The sequence below is a fragment of the Rosa rugosa genome, chromosome 1 (genome assembly GCF_958449725.1).
Source record: "Rosa rugosa chromosome 1, drRosRugo1.1, whole genome shotgun sequence".
Classification (NCBI taxonomy): Eukaryota; Viridiplantae; Streptophyta; class Magnoliopsida; order Rosales; family Rosaceae; genus Rosa; species Rosa rugosa.
Window position 1 is genome coordinate 36403979 of NC_084820.1, and position 26828 is coordinate 36430806.

General features: G+C 40.6%; 1 protein-coding gene across 1 annotated transcript; it reads left to right on the forward strand.

Moving 5' to 3' along the window:
- The first annotated feature begins 38 nt into the window (after positions 1 to 38).
- LOC133724779 (two pore calcium channel protein 1A-like) lies at positions 39 to 26828 on the forward strand. Its single transcript, XM_062151628.1, has 11 exons — positions 39 to 229; positions 330 to 473; positions 566 to 673; positions 867 to 962; positions 6543 to 6673; positions 8394 to 8454; positions 8670 to 8836; positions 9175 to 9280; positions 15547 to 15624; positions 25468 to 25529; positions 26690 to 26828. Exons 1-11 carry the CDS (start codon positions 83 to 85, stop codon positions 26790 to 26792), a joined length of 1203 nt encoding a protein of 400 aa, XP_062007612.1. The 5' UTR covers positions 39 to 82; the 3' UTR covers positions 26793 to 26828.

The following is a 26828-nucleotide window of genomic DNA, read 5'->3' on the forward strand; positions in this document are numbered from 1 at the left end:
ATACGACCTTTATACGTAATACCCGCGTCCATAATAAATATCCCCACCTCAAAAAGCCAAAACAACCCGGCGGACAAAGCAAATGGAGGAGGACCCATTGCTTAACGGAGAAGGCAGTAGTAGTCCCCGACGCGGCGGCGATTTGTCCAGGGCCAAGAGCTTCAAACGCCACTCCGATGCCATCACATCCGGCTCTTCTTATGAGAAAACAGCCGCTCTCGTCGACTTGGTATCTTTCTTTTTCTCTCATTTCCTCAATTCTCATCATCTTCTTCATTCTCTCATCAATGATTGAAATTGAAATGGAGCAAGTAAAATGCAATTTGCAGGCGGAAGACGGCATTGGCTTACCTGAGCAGATACTTGATCGCTCATCTTTTCATAGCTCTGCCAAGTACTACTTCCTTTATATGCGATTCAGCTTCCTTTGGGCCCTACTCTACTTCGCCCTCTTGATTCTCAATTTCCTTGAGGTTTGTAAATCCCTAGCCTCCCCCTTCCTCACATCACATCACGTCGCAGTATAATCCGATCCCCCTGTTATTGCTTCAATTGTTGTGTGCAGAAACCTCTGTGGTGTGCCAGGTATACTGATCATACTTGCGGTGACAGGGATTACTACTATCTCGGCCAATTGCCTTACTTAACTCCTACAGAGTCCCTTATTTATGAGGTACGTACACTCTTCTACATTCACAATTCTTCTCCAAACTTACTTCTCATTTTCCCACAAGATACTAGTATTGAGACTAGTAATTCATTTTTTTTTCTTTCTGGCCAATTTCCAACGGATGGTGCACTAGATAGCTAGTTTTTTTTTGTTTTTTTTTTTATTATCTCAATTTGTTTTATTCTGTTGTCTGCAGGGCATAACACTGATTGTACTCATGGTGCATATTTTCTTTCCAATTTCATATGTGGGGTTCCGTCTCTATTGGAATAGTCCTCTTACTCAATTCAAGGTAGGTGTATGGGTTCGGCCATGTACATATCCAAATAATCTCCAGTCAGCCATTTTTTTTTTTTCAAGGGGCAGGGTGTGGCAGTGGGGGATCTTTATTGTTGGTTACAGTTGGTGCTACCTAAACATCCCTTTGTTTATAAAGTGTATATCTATTTCTAGGACAGCGACTGCCAATTCTTTTCCTTAATTTGATAGCTGCTTGCTCCATTTTCTTTTTACAAGAAAATTGGCAAGTGTGTGATTTTCATGTTTTATCATGTGAGGCAGCTTAAATATGCTTTTCATGTTCACGTCTTTAGGTAAATTTTCTTTGTTATAAATGGAATAAAATTATGTTCTAGGATTCTAGTTATGTACAGGCAGAAATCAGTTATCTTCGCATAAAAGGAATAAGCTCAGAACCATCCAACAAAATTTCCTTCAGAATAGATTTTGGCCTTCATAAACTTTCTTTTTGACGAGTTGTAGCTGTTTTCTAGAGGCCATTGTTTGGCTCCAATTTTGCTGCAGCTGGTCAACAGTCTCTTTTCTTGCGCGGGCGTGCCAGCACCGTTCGGGTGCGGTCGTCGGGGGTGTCCCTTGACTTGACTTCTTTCAAGCGATTGTAGACGAGGAGAGCACCAACCTCGTCGTGGGATTCTTTGTGCCTCGTGGTGAGGACTTTGCTGAAGTTTCTTCTTGTTAACACAATCGATACTCAATATTGTAGATCGAGCAGAGCGACATCACCGGGAAATGTTGAGATCTTGCTAAAGCGTGACTTTAGCTTGGCTGAGTTGCTAGGGCGTTACCCTTGCTTGGCTGGTTCTGTAACCGTTGTGGTCGCGGCACTACCGTCGGCTCCCGAGGAGACTAGGACCGAAGCACGTTGACAGAGGGTTTGGTGGCACTGAAAGTCGGCTTCTGAGAAGACTAGGACTAGGAGTGTGATCACCGCTAAGAGAAAGAGAAGGAGAGGAGTTGCTCTTAGAGAGGTTGCTCTAGAGAGAACTTAGATCATCTTAGAGATGTTTTGATGTTGTGAATGTGTTTGTGTGTCTTAGAATGAGAGGAGAAGGTGTTTATATAGGGAAGAAAAAGAAGAGTGAAATGATGAGTGGAAGAAAAATAATGAAAGTAGATCTAAGTTCACTTGTAAAATATGGAAAAGATAGAGAAAAGATGAAATGAAAGCAAAGCATGAAGGTGCAGCAACATGGAAGTGGTGATGATCTATTAAAGAAATTGTAGAAGAAATATATATCCAAGGAAAAAGAGAAAAGCATCTAGCTTTCTTCATGTGGGTAGGAAACATGAACATGTGAATATTGAGCTGGTTTTAGGTCAGTTTCTGCCCCTTTATTCCTTCAATTATTTCTCCAACAAGACTTCATTATATGCCTTCGACTTCTTCATATGAAATGTTCTACTATGAGTGTAGATCATCCTGAAAAATTTTCAGATTTTTATTCCACGTGGTTGGGCCGAAAATGCTGCTGGACCTCTTACAGGTCCAGTTTTCCAGTTTTGCTTCTGTAGAAAATTGGGCTGATTGTTTGAAGGCCTTCCACTCAAAAAAAGCTCTTGCACTCTTCATAAGAAATGATCCTTGGGCTGTCCAGAATGGATCTGGAAAGTTTCAGCACATTTAGATTTCATTTGGTTAGTCTGCCACCCCTCCTTCCTTGTCTAGCTCGGTTTTTCCTAGCCGAAGTAGGAAAATATGCTAAAGTTGACTTGTCATACTTCCATAGTAGGCTTTATTTAGCCTCTAAATATATATTTCAAGCTTGTCGACAATATATAGCTTGAGCCACTGATATTGGCTCAATTTCTCCAACACATGCCTTGTCAGGCCAAAATGTTCATTTTGGGTCCAAACATTGCCCCCCAGACCTCGAAGTCAAAGGTCCTCGTCTTGACTGAAGAGGTCTTGAATCAGCACTGCTCTAATAATGTCGTTGCTCCAAAGCCACTTGTATTGGCTTGACTAAAATTACTTGAACAAGTGGCCTCTCTCCCTCTTAATTATACATAGTGAGCATACATATATTAATCGCCAGTCTTCCTTCGCGAACCATCCTTTGCGAGGCCATGTAATTAAAACCACTTCGCTACCAACAATTCGTAACCCAGCTTTCGCCACAATTATTGGCAAAAATATTGATTTGACCTCCTCCACTGCTAATACCATACTAGGCATATTAAATGCCTCTTGTATATGTGCCCAGACCAATACCAATGGCCTCTTAAGTATATTAGCAAGTTCCAGCCACTATTAGGCAAGAACACAATTTTTTGCATCCTCCGCGACGCACAAATTTGAAACTCTTTTTGTATTTTTGTATTTTTGTATTTTTTTTATTTTATTTATTTTAATAAGACATTGTGAATCAAGGTTTAGACATGCGGCCCAAGTATAGTCGTTTAGACACAAATTTTCTTTCAAATCCTTTGGGCAACCTTACTGAAATGGCCAGGTGGGGGAGGGCGAACAAGAGAGGCAGAATCCATTTTGGCATGAGCTACTCCCACATAGTGGTTTAGGCCCATTTGCACGCACTTCTGGATTCAAGAACCTGTCATGAACGTTGTCCCCTTTCTAGACACCATTTCACATAGGCTATACTTACTAAGATGAGAAAGGTCATAAGTGTGAAGACAGTTCAACAAGTGTTAATAAAAGCCGCCCTTAACCTTAAGGGACCTGAACTAGGCACCAATAAGGAGTTTAGGCTAATATTAACAAAAGAGACTTCACCTATTCCGTTATGATTCACAACCCCTTACCAAATTCAATTTTTTTTTTATTTTTTTAACTGATTTTTTTTTTTAATGAAAAGAAAACTAGAAACGAAAAAATTAACAGAAAATTAAAAGCAAAGAAAGAAAGAAGCTAGCAGCACCATGTTTGGCTAACCTCTAGAAGACCACGGGGGAGGCCATCTATGCTTCATTCCAAGCTCCGATGTATCAAAATTGGTAGGGTAAAAATCCCTCCTGTGAGAGCTTGTAGGAAAAGAACAAAGATACTTCTCGTTGAAGAATTTGGAGGAATTTGGCTCGTGAGAGGAGTCATCTTGCCCCCCAAGTATCTTTGTTGGTTGACGAGGCATGATCTTCAATTGTAATTTGGGAGATGACTGTGTCCCAAGATCGGCTTTGTCGCCAACTGTCGCCAACTTCTCTTGATCAAAGGGATGATCATGGGTCATATCTTGCCCCCCATGCATCTGATCAGTAGCCACGTATTTGGCTTGATCAGTGGAGAAATCAGATATTTGTTCAGATAATTGTCAGAAGAACAATCTTGTTGATGACCTTTTCCATGCACAACCTCTGTGTAAGGCTGTGACTCACCAGTGAGACCCTTAGGTTGATTGCCACCTATAGGCAAGTTAGTCTCAGAAACGACCTTTTCGCGAGCAGGTTTTTGACGTCCCAATTCGCCTTGCTGCGAATTAGCCAAGCTGGAACCTTCCTCGCGTAAGGTTGTGAACTCAGATGTGATGTTCGCGGCATGTTGAGTGGTCTGTTTGTCGCTGCTCAAGAAAGGCTTATAGAATTGTTCTCTAGCTTCTCGAGCGTTCTGCTCAATTTCTTGGTCCCAATCACGAAACCTCTGCTTTGTTTTTGCGATCAAACTGGCCATGTCCCTGGCTCGCTTTTCTTTATGCCTCTCGACGTTGGCCATGATGATCGCCAGCTGTTCCTCAATGCTTGCCCCCTCTGGGATGGGAATAGGCATAAACTCATCATTAATGGCAGTATCGCCAGTGGTGGCAACATTGACCATCTATTTACTTTAGGAATTTCTTTTGGTAAAGATTTTCCCCTGGCATCCCAATGATGGTGAACACAAAAAGACTCTGGTGTAGTCCCACTGGGCGTGCCAAAATGTTTGTTTTGAAGCCCGGTGGTTGAATGTCTTCAAGAAAAGAAAAAAAATTCTAACCTTGTCCCACTGGGCGTGCCAAAATGTTTGGCTCCAATTTTGTTGCAGCTGGTCAACAGTCTCTTTTCTGCGCGGGCGTGTCAGCACCGTTCGGGTGCGGTCGTCGGGGGTGTCCCTTGACCTGACTTCTTTCAAGCGATTGTAGACGAGGAGAGCACCAACCTAGTCGTGGGATTCTTTGTGCCTCGTGGTGAGGACTTTGCTGAAGTTTCTTCTTGTTAACACAATCGATACTCAATATTGTAGATCGAGCAGAGCGACATCACCGGGAAATGTTGAGATCTTGCTAAAGCGTGACTTTAGCTTGGCTGAGTTGCTAGGGCGTTACCCTTGCTTGGCTGGTTCTGTAACCGTTGTGGTCACGGCACTACCGTCGGCTCCCGAGGAGACTAGGACCGAAGCACGTTGACAGAGGGTTTGGTGGCACTGAAAGTCGGCTTCTGAGAAGACTAGGACTAGGAGTGTGATCACCGCTAAGAGAAAGAGAAGGAGAGGAGTTGCTCTTAGAGAGGTTGCTCTAGAGAGAACTTAGATCATCTTAGAGATGTTTTGATGTTGTGAATGTGTTTGTGTGTCTTAGAATGAGAGGAGAAGGTGTTTATATAGGGAAGAAAAAGAAGAGTGAAATGATGAGTGGAAGAAAAATAATGAAAGTAGATCTAAGTTCACTTGTAAAATATGGAAAAGATAGAGAAAAGATGAAATGAAAGCAAAGCATGAAGGTGCAGCAACATGGAAGTGGTGATGATCTATTAAAGAAATTGTAGAAGAAATATATATCCAAGGAAAAAGAGAAAAGCATCTAGCTTTCTTCATGTGGGTAGGAAACATGAACATGTGAATATTGAGCTGGTTTTAGGTCAGTTTCTGCCCCTTTATTCCTTCAATTATTTCTCCAACAAGACTTCATTATATGCCTTCGACTTCTTCATATGAAATGTTCCACTATGAGTGTAGATCATCCTGAAAAATTTTCAGATTTTTATTCCACGTGGTTGGGCCGAAAATGCTGCTGGACCTCTTACAGGTCCAGTTTTCCAGTTTTGCTTCTGTAGAAAATTGGGCTGATTGTTTGAAGGCCTTCCACTCAAAAAAAGCTCTTGCACTCTTCATAAGAAATGATCCTTGGGCTGTCCAGAATGGATCTGGAAAGTTTCAGCACATTTAGATTTCATTTGGTTAGTCTGCCACCCCTCCTTCCTTGTCTAGCTCGGTTTTTCCTAGCCGAAGTAGGAAAATATGCTAAAGTTGACTTGTCATACTTCCATAGTAGGCTTTATTTAGCCTCTAAATATATATTTCAAGCTTGTCGACAATATATAGCTTGAGCCACTGATATTGGCTCAATTTCTCCAACACTTGCCTTGTCAGGCCAAAATGTTCATTTTGGGTCCAAACAGCCATAGTAGTAGGAAACCTGAACTACTTTATCATTTCTCGATGTGTACACCATAATACCTGTGCTTTTACGACCATTGATACCTTCAACATCATATGTAGTGGAGAAAATAAAGCAGCTTCTGTTGTGCAAATAGATAAAAAATGAAGGTTTAAATAAATATTTGAGATATCCACCGAATGTGATAAATTCTTGATACTTTTGTTTTATTTAGTGTACTGATATATATGTACTTCTTTTCACAGGTCATATGCCTGTTGATTTTGGTTGCTGATTTGCTGGCTTATGTTCTCTATTTGTCTCCAGTTGCCTTTGATTCTCTCCCTTTACGGGTTGCTCCATATATCAGAGTCATATTTTTCATATTGAACTTTAGGTATTGTGCGATAAAACCCTATTCTGTGTTTATTCACTGCAAGTAAATCATATACAGATGGGACAAGTCAGTAAGACGTTTCTGTCAAGTTCAGGGAAAAAATGTGGAGGAAGAAGTGACCTAATGTGAAAATGCACACACACACACACACACACACATATATATATATATATATATATATATATATATATATATATAAGGATCCCTTTTTTTGGTCTTTTATAGGGATAGACATTACCGCATTAGACAAACTTTTTGATTATATTTCGGCATCTCAACCGTTCATTTTTTAGATCCTAATGTGTAGATCACTTCTGCAAATTTTCAGCCAAATCGGTGATCGTTAAAGCATCAAAAACTGCAATTTACACGAACGGACTAAATCTGTCGAACCGGAACCGTTCGTATTTATAATGGTAAATTGCAGTTTTGGATGCCTTAACCATCATCAAATTGGCTGAAAATTTGCAGAAGTGGTCTATACATTAGGACCTAAAAACTGAACGGTTGAGATGTGAAAATATAATCGAAAAGTTGGTCTAATGCCATATCCCTAGAAAAGACCAAAAAAAGGGATCCCTCACTAGAAGGGCCCTGATATATATATATAGGATTTTTCTCAGGTGCGGACGTCCGTACCGAAATTTCAGTACGGATTTCCTGTTTTCGACCACTTTCCGGCCACATTTTTACATCTTAACCGTTCAGTTTTTAGATCCTAATGTATAGATTACCTCTGCAAAATTTCAGCCAATTTGATGATCGTTAAGGCATCCAAAACTTCAATTTACACGAACGGACCGAATCTGTCGAACTGGAACCGTTTGTATTTATAATGGTAAATTGCAGTTTTTAATGCCTTAACGATCACCAAATTGGCTGAAATTTTGCAGAGGTGATCTATACATTAGGATCTAAAAACTGAACGGTTAAGATGTGAAAATGTGATCTGAAAGTGGGGGAAAACGGGAAATCCGTACCGTCCGCACGGTACGGACGTCCGCACAGTAGCCGGACTGTATATATATATATATATACACATACAGTCCGTCTCAGGTGCGGACGTCCGTACAAAGCGGACTGTACGGATTTCCTGTTTTCGACCACTTTCCGGCAACATTTTTACATCTTAACTGTTCAGTTTTTAGGTCCTAGTGTATAGATCACCTCTGCAAAATTTCAGCCAATTTGGTGATCGTTAAGGCATCCAAAACTGCAATTTACCATTATAAATACGAACGGTTCCGGTTTGACAGATACGGTCCGTTCGTGTAAAATGCAGTTTTGGATGCCTTAACAATCACCAAATTGGCTGAAATTTTGTAGAGGTGATCTATACACTAGGGCCTAAAAACTGAATGGTTAAGATGTAAAAATGTAGCCGGAAAGTGGTCAAAAACAGGAAATCCGTACCAAAAATTCGATACGGACGTCCGCACCTGAGAATAATTCTATATATATATGTTCTTATTTTTTTTTTTAATAGTGCAAACTGGGAACCACGCTAGTCTAATTTCTGGTATATAGATTAAGTTCTAAAAGCAGAGTAGCCTATAAACTGATTTTGTTGTTTCTTTTAAGCCGGCGATGATGCTATATGGTATATAATTTGGGCACTTGATCATTATTACCTTACTTGATTTGATATTGTTTCATCCTAGTTTAACGACATAATTACAATTGATCTGTTATTTATTTTCCTAATTTCTTTCATTGATAGGGAATTACGATCTTGCATGCTCATCTTGGCTGGAATGTTTGGCACATACTCGAACGTCTTGGTTTGTTAACTATCCACTGTTTTGCTTAACTTATACTAGTGTTGTATTCTTGTTATGTTGGTTATTGGTAATGTTAAATGCTACTTTTTTTTTTTTTTTGGTTTTGACTGTATGGCATGCTTCCATTTGATTCTGTTTCGATTTCAACTTTTCAGTTCCATACAGATGTATAATCTCTACTGTTCTCATTTCACAGTTTATTTCTTCAATTGCAGGGTTTAGGGCTTTTATTTCTTCTGTTTTCCAGTTGGCTAGCTTATGTCATGTTTGAAGATACTGACCAGGGGACAATAGTATTTACTTCATATGGTACCACATTGTATCAGATGTTTGTTTTATTCACCACATCCAACAATCCAGATGTCTGGATACCTGCTTACAAGTAAGTGTAGCCTAAAAAATTATATTACATACTTCATATTCCTTCCTCATGTTCTTAGTTACAGCTAGTAAAGTTAAGTTCCCATTTGCCACTGCCACGCTGAGGTGTTTGACTCTTACCAGTTTCACTTTTGCTTCCAGTCATTTTACCAGTTTCACTTTTGCTTCCAGTCATTTTAGCTCCTTTCCAAATCAGAACTAGAACTAGTTATAATTTCCTTGGATTCCAGTTTCACTTTATTTTTCTAATATCTTATATATATTACAGAATTTTTAACTCCTATTCTTTTCATATGGTCCTTAGTATCAATATCTAATGATATCCTGTTTTGATTTTAGGGCTTCACGTTGGTATTGCTTGTTTTTTGTTCTGTACGTGTTGCTAGGAGTCTATTTTGTCACAAATTTGATCCTTGCCGTTGTGTATGACAGCTTCAAAAGTCAGGTGTGGTTTATTCTTGTGTAATGCTTCTTTTACTTGTGAACTAATCACATGGATAACACAGTATATGTTGTAGGAGAATAGAATTGTGTGTATATTATTAATAATAGGAGCCCTTTAAATAGGGAGTTACAAGGTACCCAAAAAGGTAATAGAATCCGATTCCAATTGAATACATAGAACACATTCCTATTACAACTCTAAACCCTAGTTTGTAGAGGCACATATTATGTCGATATCCTTCAACACTCCCCCTTGTGCCGCTCAAACTTGGTGATGACGTTTTGATTGTTGCCTCGTTAAAAACCTTGCCATGTAACAAAAACCTTGTGGGACAAAAATAACCCTGGTCGAAGGACAAAAAGAGCACAACACGTCCTTCACTCTTCGAGATCTAACATGTAGACATCATACCTCCCCCTGATGTCCATATCTCCCCCTGATTGCTACAATCATGGGAGTTCGGATAACTTCCTTAATCCGATACTCTTCACATGTTTCTCGAAGGTGGATTTTGGTAACGACTTAGTAAATAAGTCCGCTACATTATCCTCAGATCGGATTTGGTTCACTTCAATATTTAGAAGTGCCTGTTGTTGCTGGTTGTAAAAGAACTTAGGCGATATATGTTTGGTGTTGTCGCCCTTGATGAAACCTAATTTCATTTGTCCAATACAAGCTGCATTATCCTCATAAATGCATGTAGGTTCATCTCTGGTAGACTTCAAACCACAAGTTCCTCGAATATGTCTAACTATAGACCTTAGCCATATGCATTCTCGCACAGCTTCATGTAGACCAATAAGCTCTGCATGATTTGAGGAAGTAGCAACAAGAGTCTGTTTTGTAGACCTCCAAGATATCGCAGTGCTTCCCATGGTAAAGACATAACCCGTTTGGGAGCGACCTTTGTGAGGGTCAGAGAGATACCCTGCATCAGCAAAACCCATCAAGACACCGTTGTCATTTTGATGGAGGGGAGGAGGAGCACGGAAGGTGGCTTTTTGCCTTATGGAGTCTGATCCCACACTTCCGCTACTTCTTTTCTCTTTGTAGGGATAGAACAATCCCATATCAATCGTACCTCTCAAGTATCGAAGGATTGTCTTTATGCCAATCCAATGGCGTTGCGTTGGCGCGAGGCTATATCTAGGCAACAAGTTCATAATAATTGAGGTGTCCGGTCTTGTATTGTGCTAAGTACAATAATGCGCCTATTGTACATAAGTAAGCACTTCTGCTATTAACACGTCTTCGTCATCATCCCTGGGACGAAACGGATCCCTTTTAGGGCCAAGACTACGGACGACCATGTGAGTGCATCTTTGACTTTATCAAAATGCCTAAGCATCTATTGACGCGGTATACAAAACCATGTTCTCCCAAGGTCCTTCCTCTCAAACTCGGATTTCAGGTGTTCAGCAGTTTTCCTTAACTCACAAGGGTTCCAATTATGTTTATCAACATAAACCGCGACAATTGCAAATCCAGAACTTTTCATGGAACGCGTGGGCATAGTTCATCATATCCCTTCCCAATCAAGTAGTCACTTTAGTGAGCATTTCAACCTCGTTGCAAACGTGCTCCGTGGTCTAGAGCCACTTGACTTTGATAAATGAAGTTCACAAGAACCTTCATTATATTCCGTATCTAGATCCCCATAAAGATACGTAGTGACCACATTTGTAAGCTGCACGTTCAGTTATTTGGAAACTACCAAACCGACAAGGTAGTGGAGTACAATGACATCCATTACGAGAGAATATGTCTTCTCGTAGTCGATTCCAGGGCGTTGTGAGAAACCTTGCGCCATAAGGTGAGATTATCATCTCTTTTTCTAGTCACGCTATCTAACGAAGACCTATTAATGTCAACAGGTTTTATGTTAGGAGGTGTTGGCATCTCAGGCCCGAAATCCTTCATCTTCGTTAGTGAATCTAATTCAACCTGGATCGCATCTTTCCATTTAGGCCAATTTTCTCTACGTTGGCATTCTTCAACGGAGTAAGGTTCGATGTCATTGGTCTCAATAATTCCACGTCCTCATGTACACTAGTGTAGTTCGTAGAGATCTCTATATTCTCAGGAATTGGTTCTAACATTGAGGCGTCCCCCAACGATGTCTCTTGGACATAACCACAATCCAAAATATTCTCATGAGACAGATTTTGAGTATCAATGATCAATGGATCAAGTTGTGCAAAATTCGCTCTCTTCTTAGGGCGAGAATCCATCGAACCTATGGGTCTCCTACGCTCTCTAGCGGAACCCATGGCCTATGACGCCATTATGCCACCTTGTGGCGTCACCATCCCACCATCCATGGTGGTGGTGCCATACCCATCTTCTCTGGGTGGCACCATGTCCTCTTATGGGGACATCAATCCTTGCAGACATGTTTGCAGCAGGTATATGTGATCTTGTCACTTTTAGGGGATCGAGATGAGACATAGTGAGGACAGACCACGACAATTCCTGTCGTTCCTGTTGAATATTGACGTTCTAATCTCCCCCTAACAATGGGAAGACTGTCTCATCAAAGTGACAATTAATTCGCAAGTCCAGCGAAATATAGATCGCCTGTCAAGGGTTCTACGTAGCGGACTTATAGTTGGAGGCCTATGTCCAACACAAATATATATATGCATTTGTTGCAATGACTCATGTTGATGCGTTGTGGCGGCGCAATTGGCACATAAACCGCACACTCAAATAGGCATAAATACGAGATATTAGACTCGAACCCAGTCACTAGCTATAACGCAAATAAAAGTTGAGTGACTGCTATGAATCGTAGACGAATTAGCATAGCTGCATGCGATATTGCATAACCCAAGCGGAAATATTGGTGCGCATTACCAAAGTCCGGGCTACCATCGTAGTCTTTTAATGGTGGCTTTTCCGCCATACCAATTGGGTGTGTACAAGGGAATATGATACTTGATATCAATACCCAATGATATGCAATAGTCATTGAAAATTTTCGATGTAAACTCTCTAGCATTATCAAGTCAAATTGACTGAATGAGATGATCTGGGTAGTGAGCCCGTAGCCATATGTTATGTGCTAGGAGTGTAGTATAAGCAGCATTACGAGTGGATAATGGCACAACACGTGACCAGCGTGTTTGCGTATCAACCAACGCCATAAAACATCTATACGGTCCGCAAGTTGGTTGATCCAATCCACAGAATTCTCTTAGATTCTTTGTAAGAATGGAATTATTTCCTCAATCTCCTTTGCATAGGATGGTCTCAATCCTAAAGAACAGGCTTTACAGAACGAAACATGGGCCTTATAATCAACCAATGAAGGTTTTGGTTAAGCCACAATGTCAAAATGGACTTGAGAAGTAGAGAGAGAGGAGTTTATGGCGTCAATGCCATGTATTTTCCGCAGGCCGGCCATGTGTGGCCGGTCTTGCACAATCATGGCGCCATGAGGCGCATGTGCAGCTCCTCGAACCAATTCTTGATTCTTACTTTTCTTCGTTCTAAAAATAGATGTCCGTGTGAAGTCTTTTAATACACGGATCATCATGTCACGACTTGGGTGTCCCAAACGGTCATGCCAAAGCCTATATGTGTCAGAATCCCATAAGTCGTCTCTCATGACATGGTTGGATTCAATAGTGGTTTCATACAACCCACTAGAGCGACACATAAGTTTCTCTAATACTCGTTTATGTCCGTAGTCATTAGAGGTGATGCAAAGGAGCTCTTGTCCATTCTCACAATGTGTTTTCACATGAAAACCATTGGCTCTTATGTAATAAAGTTCGAATTAAATAAGGTATGTCCAAGACATTAAGTAAAAGAATCGACACTTTATTAATAGCCAATGATTACATCAAAGTTTCCAAAGTCTAATCCAAAATAAAAATCAAACTTAGATGAATCGTAGTCACTCAATCCGTTTGGTAACTCCAATCAAAATATGACCAGGGAAGTAGAGAGATGTTGGTGGAGCGAGGCTCTCTTAAGTACCATTAATCTCAATGACTTTTCTAGACATCATATTTCATTGGGTGCGCCACATGAGAAAGAGTTAATACAATTGTCATTTATTGACTAAGGCATATTGCCATTACAAAATTCTTGGAAATAAAAGACTACTCTAAAAATCTGCGGCATTTTGTCTTCATTGCCAGATTTAAAGTCTTCTTGAACTCGATGTCTTGATCACTGTGAGGCAGCTACCTTCTTAGGTACATTGCAAACTCAGGCCCATTGATCAGACGTTCCATATCAGAAATAGATACCATGAAGAGGATTCTCCCTTGATTGAGGCGCATTGGGGCAATGTGCATGGTCCCTAGGACCTGAGGCGTTGGAAGATTATGACCATGGCCAACGTTGGCTCTATGGTTTCCAACCCTTAGTCCCTCAAAATCACTGCTCCAACGGTGGCGTGATTGTCGCCTTTGGCGACTACCTTCATGAGCATTTCGATCATATGGATCATGACGTCTATGGCGACTTTCTCTAGCCATGGGACTATGCTCTGGATAGCTATCTCGAAGCCTATCAATTTCTCTTCTCACAAGCTCGTTGTCTTGCCTTTCAGCAATTTCCATAGCTTCAATAAGCTTTTGAAAGCTTGTGATCCGTCTTGCATTTATATGAGTCCGAAATAAATCAAAGGACCTCATAGCATAGACAGGGAAGGTATTGAGGGTTTTCTCAATCAATTGTTCTTCTGTGATCGTCTTGCCAGAGAAGTGCATCATTGCTCTGATGCGGAGGGCTTCCGAATAAAATTGCATGACTGTGTCAAATTCAGAGAAGCGAAGATCTTTCCATTCTGCTTCTGTATTCGGAAGGATGGAGTCACGAACATTGCCATATCGTTCGCGAAGCGCTTGCCAAAGCTTTATAGCGCTATCCTCATTTATGAACTCAAACTGGAGGTCACTATCCATGTGACGTTTCATGAAGGCAAGTGCCCTGGAAATATCTTTCTCAGTTTGAGGGTCTGGAGCTGTTTCTATAGGACAAAGCTCTTGGATTGTATGCAATAAGTCATGGGCAATAAGGTGGAGCTCAACATCTTGAGCCCACGTTAGGTATCTTTTGCCTGCATAATCCAATGGAACAAAATCGAGTATGTTCGAGTTTGACATCCTGAAAAAGGGGTGAAACAAGAACGAATTAGTTTCGGAGCTAAACGTCCACGAAAACTAACAATAATACGATTTTCGAGCTATGCTACCAAGAAATCGATTTCCAAGAATCTCTTTTGGATTAGACCAAACAATGATGTTTTTAATATGGTCACAATTTGATGCTTTATGGACGCTCTTAGTCCAAGCATTATAAACACTCTTAGTTCATACGAACGCTCTTAGTTCGTTTAATTATGAACACTTTTAGTTCATACGAACACTCTTAGTTCGTTAAGCGCGAATCCCCACAATTCCGCTTTGTTAAATACTCAAAATCATTTGGCGACATATATTCCAATATTCTGCATAAAATAAAAGAATTTAAAATACATGAAGGCAGCAACTTTAATTACAAAAACTTACGTGATGATTTTGGGCTTGAGAATACGCGCGTGTTGATGCAGGCGTGTAGCTAAATTTGCCGGAATCTGGTCGGAAATTGGCAGTTGGTGGACTGCCCTTCTCCCTTTTTTTTTTTTTTTTTTTTCTCTTCCTTTTTTTTTTCTTTTCGGGCCCAAGCCTGCTCCCCCCCCCCCCCCCCCCTTTTTTTCTTTCTTCTTTTCTTCTTTTCTTCTCTGGGCCCACTCCTTCCCCTTCTTCTGTGCGTCTTCTTCTTCTTTTGTTTTCTGGTTTTCCGGAGGCAGCACTGGCAGTGGGTCGAGGCTGGAGGGCGCTAGGGCAGTGAGGCAGTTTTCTTGGTGAGGCTGCTTAGGGTTTTTTTTTTCTTTTTTTTTTTCGGCTAGGGTTAGAACTCGTGCTGATAACGTGTTGTAGGAGAATGGAATTGTGTGTATATTATTGATAATAAGAGCCATTTAAATAGGGAGTTACAAGGTACCCAAAAAGGTAATAGAATCCGATTCCAATTGAATACCTAGAACACATTCCTATTACAACTCTAAACCCTAGTTTGTAGAGGCACACATTATGTCGATATCCTTCAAATGTATATATGATATTTGGATGAAATAATTTTATTTATATTTATTTGCCACGTGTATGTAGAGCTGATATCTTTCGTAATACACAAACAATATTTGATGGGTTATTTCTTTAATATTTGGGAATAGGAATATTGCATGCTAAATTGTCATTATTTTGTAGCTTGTAAAGCAAGTTTCTGAGATGGACCAGACGAGGAAAACTATACTGAAGAAAGCCTTTCATTTAATAGAAGAAGATGTAAGTAATGGTGTTCCTTACTGATTAGATCTTCCTTTGGCATGCTTTCCATCAAGTTTTGCTTCATCTGTTCCATACAGAGGAAAAGAGCTATGAGAGTCTTTTATCTTTCATACTCATCATGCATTTTCTTATATTCTATATTTAGGGGAGCGACCAAAATAACTCCCCTATTTTTATCCCATTGCATGGTTCCAAGTGTCACGCCCCGGATTTTGAATGATAAATTCAAATCCGAAACCTGAATAATTACAATTACAAAATCCAAATCTCGAAACTTCGAGTTCATTATTACAATTCACTCTCACAATATATTATAAAGCTCAAATGAGCATAACACACCTCACAACTTACAATTGTTGTAAAACTCTAACAATTGCTCTAACCGCGCGATCACCGTCCTGGTTCTCCTGTCCTGTAGGATTACCCGCTACACAATTTGAATAGTGTACCGGGAGTTGCAACAACACAAAACCCGGTAAGCTTTTTACAGCCAGTATGAGTAAACAAGAAAGAACTGTTGATTTATTAGATTTCAAGACTACCACAAACCCACGTTACTTTCTCACTCTCATATATATATATATAGACACTTATGAGTTACTCTCAATTTAGCTCATAAGATCACTCACTCTCATATATATATGTAGACACTTATGAGTTACTCTCAATTTAGCTCATAAGATCACTCACTCTCATATATATATATAGACACTTATGAGTTACTCTCAAATTCGCTCATAAGATTTCCCAACATTTGGTAGACAGACTCATATATATATATAGACCCTTATGAGTTACTCTCAATTTCCCTCATAAGGTTACCATATATATATTGACACTTATGAGTTACTCTCAATTTCACTCATAAGGTCACTCCACATTTGGCAGACAGACTAGAGCTCTAACTGAACGTAACCACTCGTCCGGCCACAGACGTGATTACGATTTAATACTATTAATAACCACCAGCCCGGTACGAGAGCGTGATTCACTAATAGATGCCATGGTCACCTCGTGACCTAGTGATCTCCACAGATCACAACAATTTATTGTTCCTCAACAATAAAACTCAACACCTCTCACAATATATTGTTTCTCAACAATAAACTCAATACCTCTCACAATGTATTGTTTCTCAACAATAACTCAACACAACTCCAACAATACATATTATTTCACGTAAATAATATATATATAGACATTCACACAGGAATGTCTAGTAACACCAACAATAGTTCATATGATTGCAACAAAATAAGCAATTAATTGTATTGGGTTCGTAATATGAACCACGTGAGGTTTACTCACCTCGATAATCCCGCTGCGTCTTCAATTCAGCTCAAAATACGATCCACAATCGTCCACCAACTCAAACCGTCAATCACCTAGTCCAATAATGATCTTGACTTAGCCAACAACTCAAATATGAAATTAAACGACGATCCAACGCTCAGATTCAAATTAAACGATGATCCAACGGTCGGATCTGAATTTAATGATGATCCAACGGTCGGATCCTCACGGATCGCCTTTAGGATCATCCTCCAAAATTATCACGAAGATCCAACGGTCAGATCTTCCTGAATCGCCTTTACTAACATCTCCACAAAATTATATGAAAATCCGACGGTCAGATTCTCACGAATCGCCTTCCGAATCACTATTTCTCAATTATACGAAGATCCAACGGTCGGATCTTCGCCCGTGACCTCACAAGGTCACCGGGACAGTCATACGATCAACATATCCAAAATTGAAGCAAAACCGATGGTCAGATCTTCACAGATCGTAAACCGAAGATAAACGTAAAAACGTTAAATAGTAACGTCAAAACGTAAATCCACTATTTATCAACTTTTTCTAACATGACCATGTTATATATCAAAACGCTCGTATGGATGCATAGATCATCGCCTAGATAATGAAAACTCGAAATATGGTCTGATGCGCCGCCACAAGCGGTGGTCAGTGGGCGGTCAACGCGGCGGTCAACGCCGGTCAACCACCTCAGATGGCAAAGTGACCAACTACAAACTGGTTCAAAATGAAAGGGTGATCGACTTCCATACCTGGAGCTAAGTCTGGTTTGGCCTAGATCGTCCTAGATCAAGCGTTGAAGTTGGATTAATCTCGTGCGTCTGATCAGATTCAGATTAAATCAGGGACGTCGAAAAAGTCAAACCATGATCTAGCGTTCTATACACAAAATCGTGATGAAAGGCTTACATGGGGATGATCAGCATGAGGAGGAGATCACGAAAATGGGGACGATCGGCCCATGCAACGCCGGAAAAGTCGTTTTCCGGTCGGGTCGGGTTCACATGGCTGAGGCGTCTTCGATCTCCATCTGGGGGCAGCGGCGGGGCAAGACGGTGGCAGGGAGCGGCTGGGCGTGCGACGGCGAGCTCGGGGAAGGCCGGGTCCGTGGCCAGAGGAGGCCGGAGGAGGGCCGTTCGGCCGGGTCGGGTCGAGCGGTTCGGCCGCGTGGGAGAGGAGAGAGGACGGAGGGTTTCGGGGGACTATTCCGCAAAATCTCCATTTTTTTGTCCTTAATGAATAAATCAGAAATTTTTCCTATTTATAGAAAATTCCCAATTTTTAAATATTCATAACTTAATCATACGAACTCCGAATAATGCGTTCCACATGTCCACGAACTCGTATCGACGAGCTCTACAACTTTCATGAAGGAAGTTTTCCCAAATTTTGAACGAATAAAAAGTCAACTTTGTTGACCCCCTAAAAACGTTCGTTTTCGAAAATAAAATCGTTCGAACTAATTCCACAACTTCTCCAAGCTTCGTACTCGCTCCTACTATCGTGAAATCATTTCTAAAAATCCACGGAAATTAATTTGGATTTTTCGGGGTATTACAATCTACCCTCCTTAAAGAAATTTCGTCCCGAAATTTGAGCGTAAGTCAATTCCTCTCGATTAAGGTTGACCTAACCATAGAATCTCCATCTCTTCCAAATCTGTAGTAATCTACAGAGCCACAATCCTTTGTATAAAAATACATTCCTATGGCCACTAAATCCTTTCATCACAAACGTAAACTCACACAACAACTGCTCAACAACACTCCACATCACATACACAAAATCGTCACATGGATCATCTCATAGATCCTCACATAGATCTTCACATAGATCATCACATAGATCTTCACATAGATCATCACTCTGTACTGGCATACAAGCACAGTAAACACTCTCACAAAGTGTTTCGCTACTCAATTAGCATCACGGTAAATCTCCATAGTAAAACTTAAGATGCATCACTCAAAACAAATCATCCCCAAAAGCACGCCAATAAATTATGTCATCCAATGATGATGACTTGGGCTTGCTCAATCCTTGGGTTAAGCACTAGGGCTGGCCAATTGGGCCTGAAGAAATCGGACCATCCACATTTCGAACCGGCCCAAACCACTTTGGGTTTAACATTTGGGCCTACTATTCGGGCCGAACGATTGGGCTTAACATTTGGGCCTACCATTTGGGCCTACCAATCGGGCCGAACAATTGGGCTTACTATTTGGGCCTACCAATCGGCCCACCAACTTCCAGCTCGGCTACGGTATGAAATTGTACATACCGTATATACGTATACATACCATACAGACCGTATATACGTATGCATACCGTACAACTGTATATACGTATGCATACCGTACAGACCGTATATACTTATGTATACCGTACATATCGTATATACGTCCGTATATCAAGCATATACGAGATCCAAAAATATTTGTAAGAGGTAAGGTTCGAACTCCCGACCTCGAACACGAAGGTTTTGCTCCCAACCACTGAAGCAAGAGCTGCCTTCATTAATATATGCTCACGTGTTATATTTATTATGTCATAAGTGACATAAATAAAATAACGGGGGAGGCAAGGTTCGAAACCTTAACCTGCTGCACAAGGGCTTTGCCCACCAACCACTGGAGCACAAGCTGTGCTTAATATAATGTGTACAAATGTTTTACTTATTATGTCATAAGCGAACATAATAAAAATAAACGAGAGGCAAGGTTCGAACCTCTGACCTCTTGTACATGAGCCTTGCTCTTCAACCACTAGAGCACCAGCTGCTCTCGTTACTATCCATGCAACTTCTTTTATTTATTCTATCATAAGCGATAGAATAACAACAAACTGTCGGTACACTCCACGTGCCACGACACGTCTCTTCCGTGATTTACGGAAAGCAAATCACTTTCGGCTAAAGCTGTCTGCCACAGCGTCTCGAGGTTCGGCCTGTCCCCTTACACGCTCAACACGCGTCAACAGCTTTTCCGGGTTTCGGGGCGACTTTAATCCAACGCGTGGATTCAAATTCTGAGATCGTTCATCCAACGGTGGAGATCTGCTCACCTTGTTCTATAAATAGGTGCATTCTGGAGAAAAACTGTTCACTCCAAAAGAAAAGAAATTTTTCTTCCGAGCTCAAGTCTTTCTCTCTCAACTCTTCAGCCTTTCTCTTCTCAAATCCTTTCTTCATCAATTTCAATCCTTCTCTTCTGATCTTCTCTCCCATCTAGTTGATTCAATCCCATCTTTCCTCTGAACTTTCAGATCTTCAATATTTTCCTCCAAATCTTCAATCCTTCTTTCTCAGATCTTTTCTTCCATTTGAAGATTCGATCTCATCTTTCCTCTGAGAATCTCAGATCTCCAATCACCAGTTCAACAACTCCAATCCTTCTAACAAAATCTCCCTCAAACACTAAACCATGTATTCCTCGATTTCCACATCCTCTCACCCCATGACCCAAGAGCCACGAACTCTGCAACTAATGGAGCTCCAAACCCCGCAACAAATGGAACCACAACAACAGCAACCAACAGAGGAGGGAGGAAACACCCAAGCAGCTGGAAGTAGTGCCAACATGGATTTCTGGCGAAGCCGTACCAGGTGGATTCCTACTCCAGAACAAATAAGAATCCTCAAGGATCTTTACTACGTCAAGGGATTTAAGTGCCCAACTACAGAGCAGATTCACGAGATCTGTCTCCAGCTGAACCAGTATGGGTATGTTGAGGGTAAGAACATTTACTTTTGGTTCCAGAACGTCAGGGCTCGAGAGAAGCAGATGAATAGGTGTAATCAGGCTGCTCCAGTGCCCATGAGAACTAGTTCTCTTGGTACTGGTAGATCCATTGATCTCAATTTTGGGTCCACTGGTTCTACTGGTGCTAGTGGATCCATCGACATCAATTTTGGGCCAGCTGGTGGATCCATTGACATCAATTTTGGGTCCACTAGTTCTACTGATGATGGTAGATCCATTGATCTCAACTTTGGTTCCACCTATTCTACTGGTAATGAAGGATTTCTTGATTTAAATTTTGTTTCATATTCTTCCTCACACTTCAACACTAATACCAGTCCAACTCTTTTGGCACAACAGGAGGACAAACATCCCTGCAACAACGAGGAGGAGATCACCAGGAGGTTCAAACTCTTCCTCTGTTCCCCGTGCACGGCGAGGACGTCTTTGGTAACCTGAAGACTACTTCCGAGGAAGGTAGTGCACATGATTACTATTTCGGTGGCTCAGGCGGTTACAACCGTGGATCTCCAGTTTCTCTTGAGCTCAGCCTCAACCCATCCGGAGCTGCTGACTAGGCTTAGTACAGCATAGTCCTCGTTTTCCTTTTTCTTTTTTTTTTTTTTTTTTTTTTTTTTTTTGTAATATAAACTCAATAAGATGGTGTGCATGTTTTCTTTCCTGTTTGTTTAACCAACAACAACACCAAGGATCGAACCTTGGTCACCCAATACTATTTTCAAAACCATAAACAACTCTACTGCACACATCTTTCATAATGATGCAATAAAAACAATCACTCAAAAAGAATCCAACAATCAATTAAGTCGCATCGAGGTCTAGCTAGTATCCTCTGAGTCAAACCAAACACAACAATTTCATCGATAGGATTAGGGATTTATAAAGCTAAACACATCCTGAGTTAGCTAGGAAAAACCCACGTTTTAGAGTTACTCTTACAACTCTTATAGAATCTCGATAATTCCATCTATCAATTGCTTCAACAAAAACTCACCACAATTCAATCCCTAACATTTAGCGATTCAGAAATCGAATCAAACTCCATATCACATAGTAATTCACTTGAACCACTATGGATACCTAACAAAGTCACTAAAATCAATATCTGAAATTGCGTTTAACTATATCACCTAAAATCAATCACCAAAGGCAAACCCTTGCCTGACTCTAACATGTCCTCCATGCTTCTTCCTGCACCATACATAGGCCTCAAAATTCAATTTCATTCACTTGAACAAAACTATATTCACAAGTCTGCTATAGACATCAGGGAAAAACCCATACTTTTACTCATAACTTTTCCTTCTAAAAGTTCATCACGTAGTGTATATAAAATCACCACACAACCTTCTTAGTCTACACTAAGAATTCAATCTCACACAAGGTCAGCATAATTGCCTCAGAGTCACTTTAATCACGTATCACATGTCAATTACCAAAACTCCACTAAGACGTCTCTTTATAAAACAAGATATCTAATCCTTGATACGTACACCTCATCTAAACATCTGTACGTCCAACTTAAGAAGACAAAATTTATAACAATTCATACTCGTATCCACACTAGGTACGTGCATAGGTCCACACCATGTCTTCAACCAAACACTTCAACAATCAAAAGAACCTCATTTCCATAAAACAATCCTCGTTGACTTAACAGAGTTGAATCAAGAGGTTCCTATTCCTCAAGGATTGTAACTCGCGGCCACTGAACTTATTCCAATACGAACCTACAAGACAACTGTAAGGTTCTAAGTACAACCCCTTCGAATCTCCATCACCTAAGGAGTATAGTATGCTTGGCTAATACATGTATAACACTTAAAACACAGTATAAGTCAAATACAAATTCATATTAACCAAGTCAATACTATAGGGAATGTATTCACGTTCCCTAAACGACCTAGCGGCCTAAACAACTCCCAACACTCACGCATACCCAATGACTTAGCCAATACCAAAGAGCACACGATGGGGATCCGCTGCAGACGGGCCATCACTCGGAAGGTATTGACACATCACCAAATATGCACCTTACGCTCTGATACCAAACTGTCACGCCCCGGATTTTGAATGATAAATTCAAATCCGAAACCTGAATAATTACAATTACAAAATCCAAATCTCGAAACTTCGAGTTCATTATTACAATTCACTCTCACAATATATTATAAAGCTCAAATGAGCATAACACACCTCACAACTTACAATTGTTGTAAAACTCTAACAATTGCTCTAACCGCGCGATCACCGTCCTGGTTCTCCTGTCCTGTAGGATTACCCGCTACACAATTTGAATAGTGTACCGGGAGTTGCAACAACACAAAACCCGGTAAGCTTTTTACAGCCAGTATGAGTAAACAAGAAAGAACTGTTGATTTATTAGATTTCAAGACTACCACAAACCCACGTTACTTTCTCACTCTCATATATATATATATAGACACTTATGAGTTACTCTCAATTTAGCTCATAAGATCACTCACTCTCATATATATATGTAGACACTTATGAGTTACTCTCAATTTAGCTCATAAGATCACTCACTCTCATATATATATATAGACACTTATGAGTTACTCTCAAATTCGCTCATAAGATTTCCCAACATTTGGTAGACAGACTCATATATATATATAGACCCTTATGAGTTACTCTCAATTTCCCTCATAAGGTTACCATATATATATTGACACTTATGAGTTACTCTCAATTTCACTCATAAGGTCACTCCACATTTGGCAGACAGACTAGAGCTCTAACTGAACGTAACCACTCGTCCGGCCACAGACGTGATTACGATTTAATACTATTAATAACCACCAGCCCGGTACGAGAGCGTGATTCACTAATAGATGCCATGGTCACCTCGTGACCTAGTGATCTCCACAGATCACAACAATTTATTGTTCCTCAACAATAAAACTCAACACCTCTCACAATATATTGTTTCTCAACAATAAACTCAATACCTCTCACAATGTATTGTTTCTCAACAATAACTCAACACAACTCCAACAATACATATTATTTCACGTAAATAATATATATATAGACATTCACACAGGAATGTCTAGTAACACCAACAATAGTTCATATGATTGCAACAAAATAAGCAATTAATTGTATTGGGTTCGTAATATGAACCACGTGAGGTTTACTCACCTCGATAATCCCGCTGCGTCTTCAATTCAGCTCAAAATACGATCCACAATCGTCCACCAACTCAAACCGTCAATCACCTAGTCCAATAATGATCTTGACTTAGCCAACAACTCAAATATGAAATTAAACGACGATCCAACGCTCAGATTCAAATTAAACGATGATCCAACGGTCGGATCTGAATTTAATGATGATCCAACGGTCGGATCCTCACGGATCGCCTTTAGGATCATCCTCCAAAATTATCACGAAGATCCAACGGTCAGATCTTCCTGAATCGCCTTTACTAACATCTCCACAAAATTATATGAAAATCCGACGGTCAGATTCTCACGAATCGCCTTCCGAATCACTATTTCTCAATTATACGAAGATCCAACGGTCGGATCTTCGCCCGTGACCTCACAAGGTCACCGGGACAGTCATACGATCAACATATCCAAAATTGAAGCAAAACCGATGGTCAGATCTTCACAGATCGTAAACCGAAGATAAACGTAAAAACGTTAAATAGTAACGTCAAAACGTAAATCCACTATTTATCAACTTTTTCTAACATGACCATGTTATATATCAAAACGCTCGTATGGATGCATAGATCATCGCCTAGATAATGAAAACTCGAAATATGGTCTGATGCGCCGCCACAAGCGGTGGTCAGTGGGCGGTCAACGCGGCGGTCAACGCCGGTCAACCACCTCAGATGGCAAAGTGACCAACTACAAACTGGTTCAAAATGAAAGGGTGATCGACTTCCATACCTGGAGCTAAGTCTGGTTTGGCCTAGATCGTCCTAGATCAAGCGTTGAAGTTGGATTAATCTCGTGCGTCTGATCAGATTCAGATTAAATCAGGGACGTCGAAAAAGTCAAACCATGATCTAGCGTTCTATACACAAAATCGTGATGAAAGGCTTACATGGGGATGATCAGCATGAGGAGGAGATCACGAAAATGGGGACGATCGGCCCATGCAACGCCGGAAAAGTCGTTTTCCGGTCGGGTCGGGTTCACATGGCTGAGGCGTCTTCGATCTCCATCTGGGGGCAGCGGCGGGGCAAGACGGTGGCAGGGAGCGGCTGGGCGTGCGACGGCGAGCTCGGGGAAGGCCGGGTCCGTGGCCAGAGGAGGCCGGAGGAGGGCCGTTCGGCCGGGTCGGGTCGAGCGGTTCGGCCGCGTGGGAGAGGAGAGAGGACGGAGGGTTTCGGGGGACTATTCCGCAAAATCTCCATTTTTTTGTCCTTAATGAATAAATCAGAAATTTTTCCTATTTATAGAAAATTCCCAATTTTTAAATATTCATAACTTAATCATACGAACTCTGAATAATGCGTTCCACATGTCCACGAACTCGTATCGACGAGCTCTACAACTTTCATGAAGGAAGTTTTCCCAAATTTTGAACGAATAAAAAGTCAACTTTGTTGACCCCCTAAAAACGTTCGTTTTCGAAAATAAAATCGTTCGAACTAATTCCACAACTTCTCCAAGCTTCGTACTCGCTCCTACTATCGTGAAATCATTTCTAAAAATCCACGGAAATTAATTTGGATTTTTCGGGGTATTACACCAAGTGTCGGTTATTTTGTGCTTGACAGAATGCTGGATATATCAATAAGGACCAGTGCATACGTTTGTTTGAGGAACTAAACAAATACAGGTAATTCAGTCTCATCTATTTGATAACTGGCACTTGATACACCAGTGAGGAGAGGAGCAACAACATGGCTTACTTTGCTTCTGCATAAATGATCTATTTAGTAGTGCTTTTGTTAAAATATTGTTGCTAGAATCTTCTGTTAAACACGGCATGACTAAAAATTTTTGAAAATAAAAACCGCCTAGGCCCCTAGGCGCTAGTCCCCGGATCACCGCCCGACTAGTGCCTAACGTTTTTTAGAATCTTGGTCAAAGTTTGAAAAACCTAGCCGAAAAGGAAACCGGAATCGTGTTAATTAAAACTTTAAACGAAACCAAAATCATAGCAGCCTGCTAAGGCCTTGCCACGACTGCTTAGACAGTTAGACCATCAACGTCAGATCTGAATTCTTGTGAACCTGTTTGGCAATCATAGTCTAAAAATTAATTATAAATATAAAAATAGTCAAAGTATAGAGTAAATTAGGATTTAGGGACGCCAAGCCCGCCCAGTCCCTGCCTAGTAGCCCAGCGCCTAAGGGCAACGCCTAGGCCAAAATCCGATCGGTTTCTTACCGCCTAGGCCGATTTTTAGAACATTGACTTTGACTGTGAAAAGCATATAAAAACTTTTCGCTCTCCTGTGGGCCACCAACCTGCCTAAAACCTTAACCTTAGGCTCCCAGCTTGCCATATGAAAGTAGCAGGAGAAAATATTGGATCTGAGTTAATATGAATCAGGAATTTGTTAAAAGAATCACCAGAAGGCTACCCACTCCTATCATCCATTTTCGAGCCCACCAAACCAACTCTTTTTAATAACAATAGTAAAGCCAACATTTTACCTGTTAGTCTCTTCTGAAACCAAAATTTTAACTCACAGGGAAAGTGGTGGAGCGAAACTTTCTACCGCCCTCTCTACTTTCTCCTCACCGTCTGCTAAAACTTCAATAATCAGCTGGTAATAGCTAGGCTTTTCTACATTTTGATCTTGCATAGTGATTGGAGTACTGACATCAGTAAGTTGACTCTTTCAATTCAGTACCTGCTTGACCGACCCACTCACTATTTGTTACAGTGGTCGATAATATCCTATTGTGAAATATTTCCAATATTGAACTGTTCCTTTGTGATATTTATCGTCTGGAGTTTAACAACTTTTTTTTTATAATGTTTTTTTAGGACTTTGCCCAAAATATCAAGAGAAGAATTTGACTTGATATTTGATAAGCTGGACGACAGTGGAGACATCAAGGTAGATAAATTTTCTTACAAGCATTTTTAGACTTTTTGTATCTTTATTCCACAGCAAAAATGACTT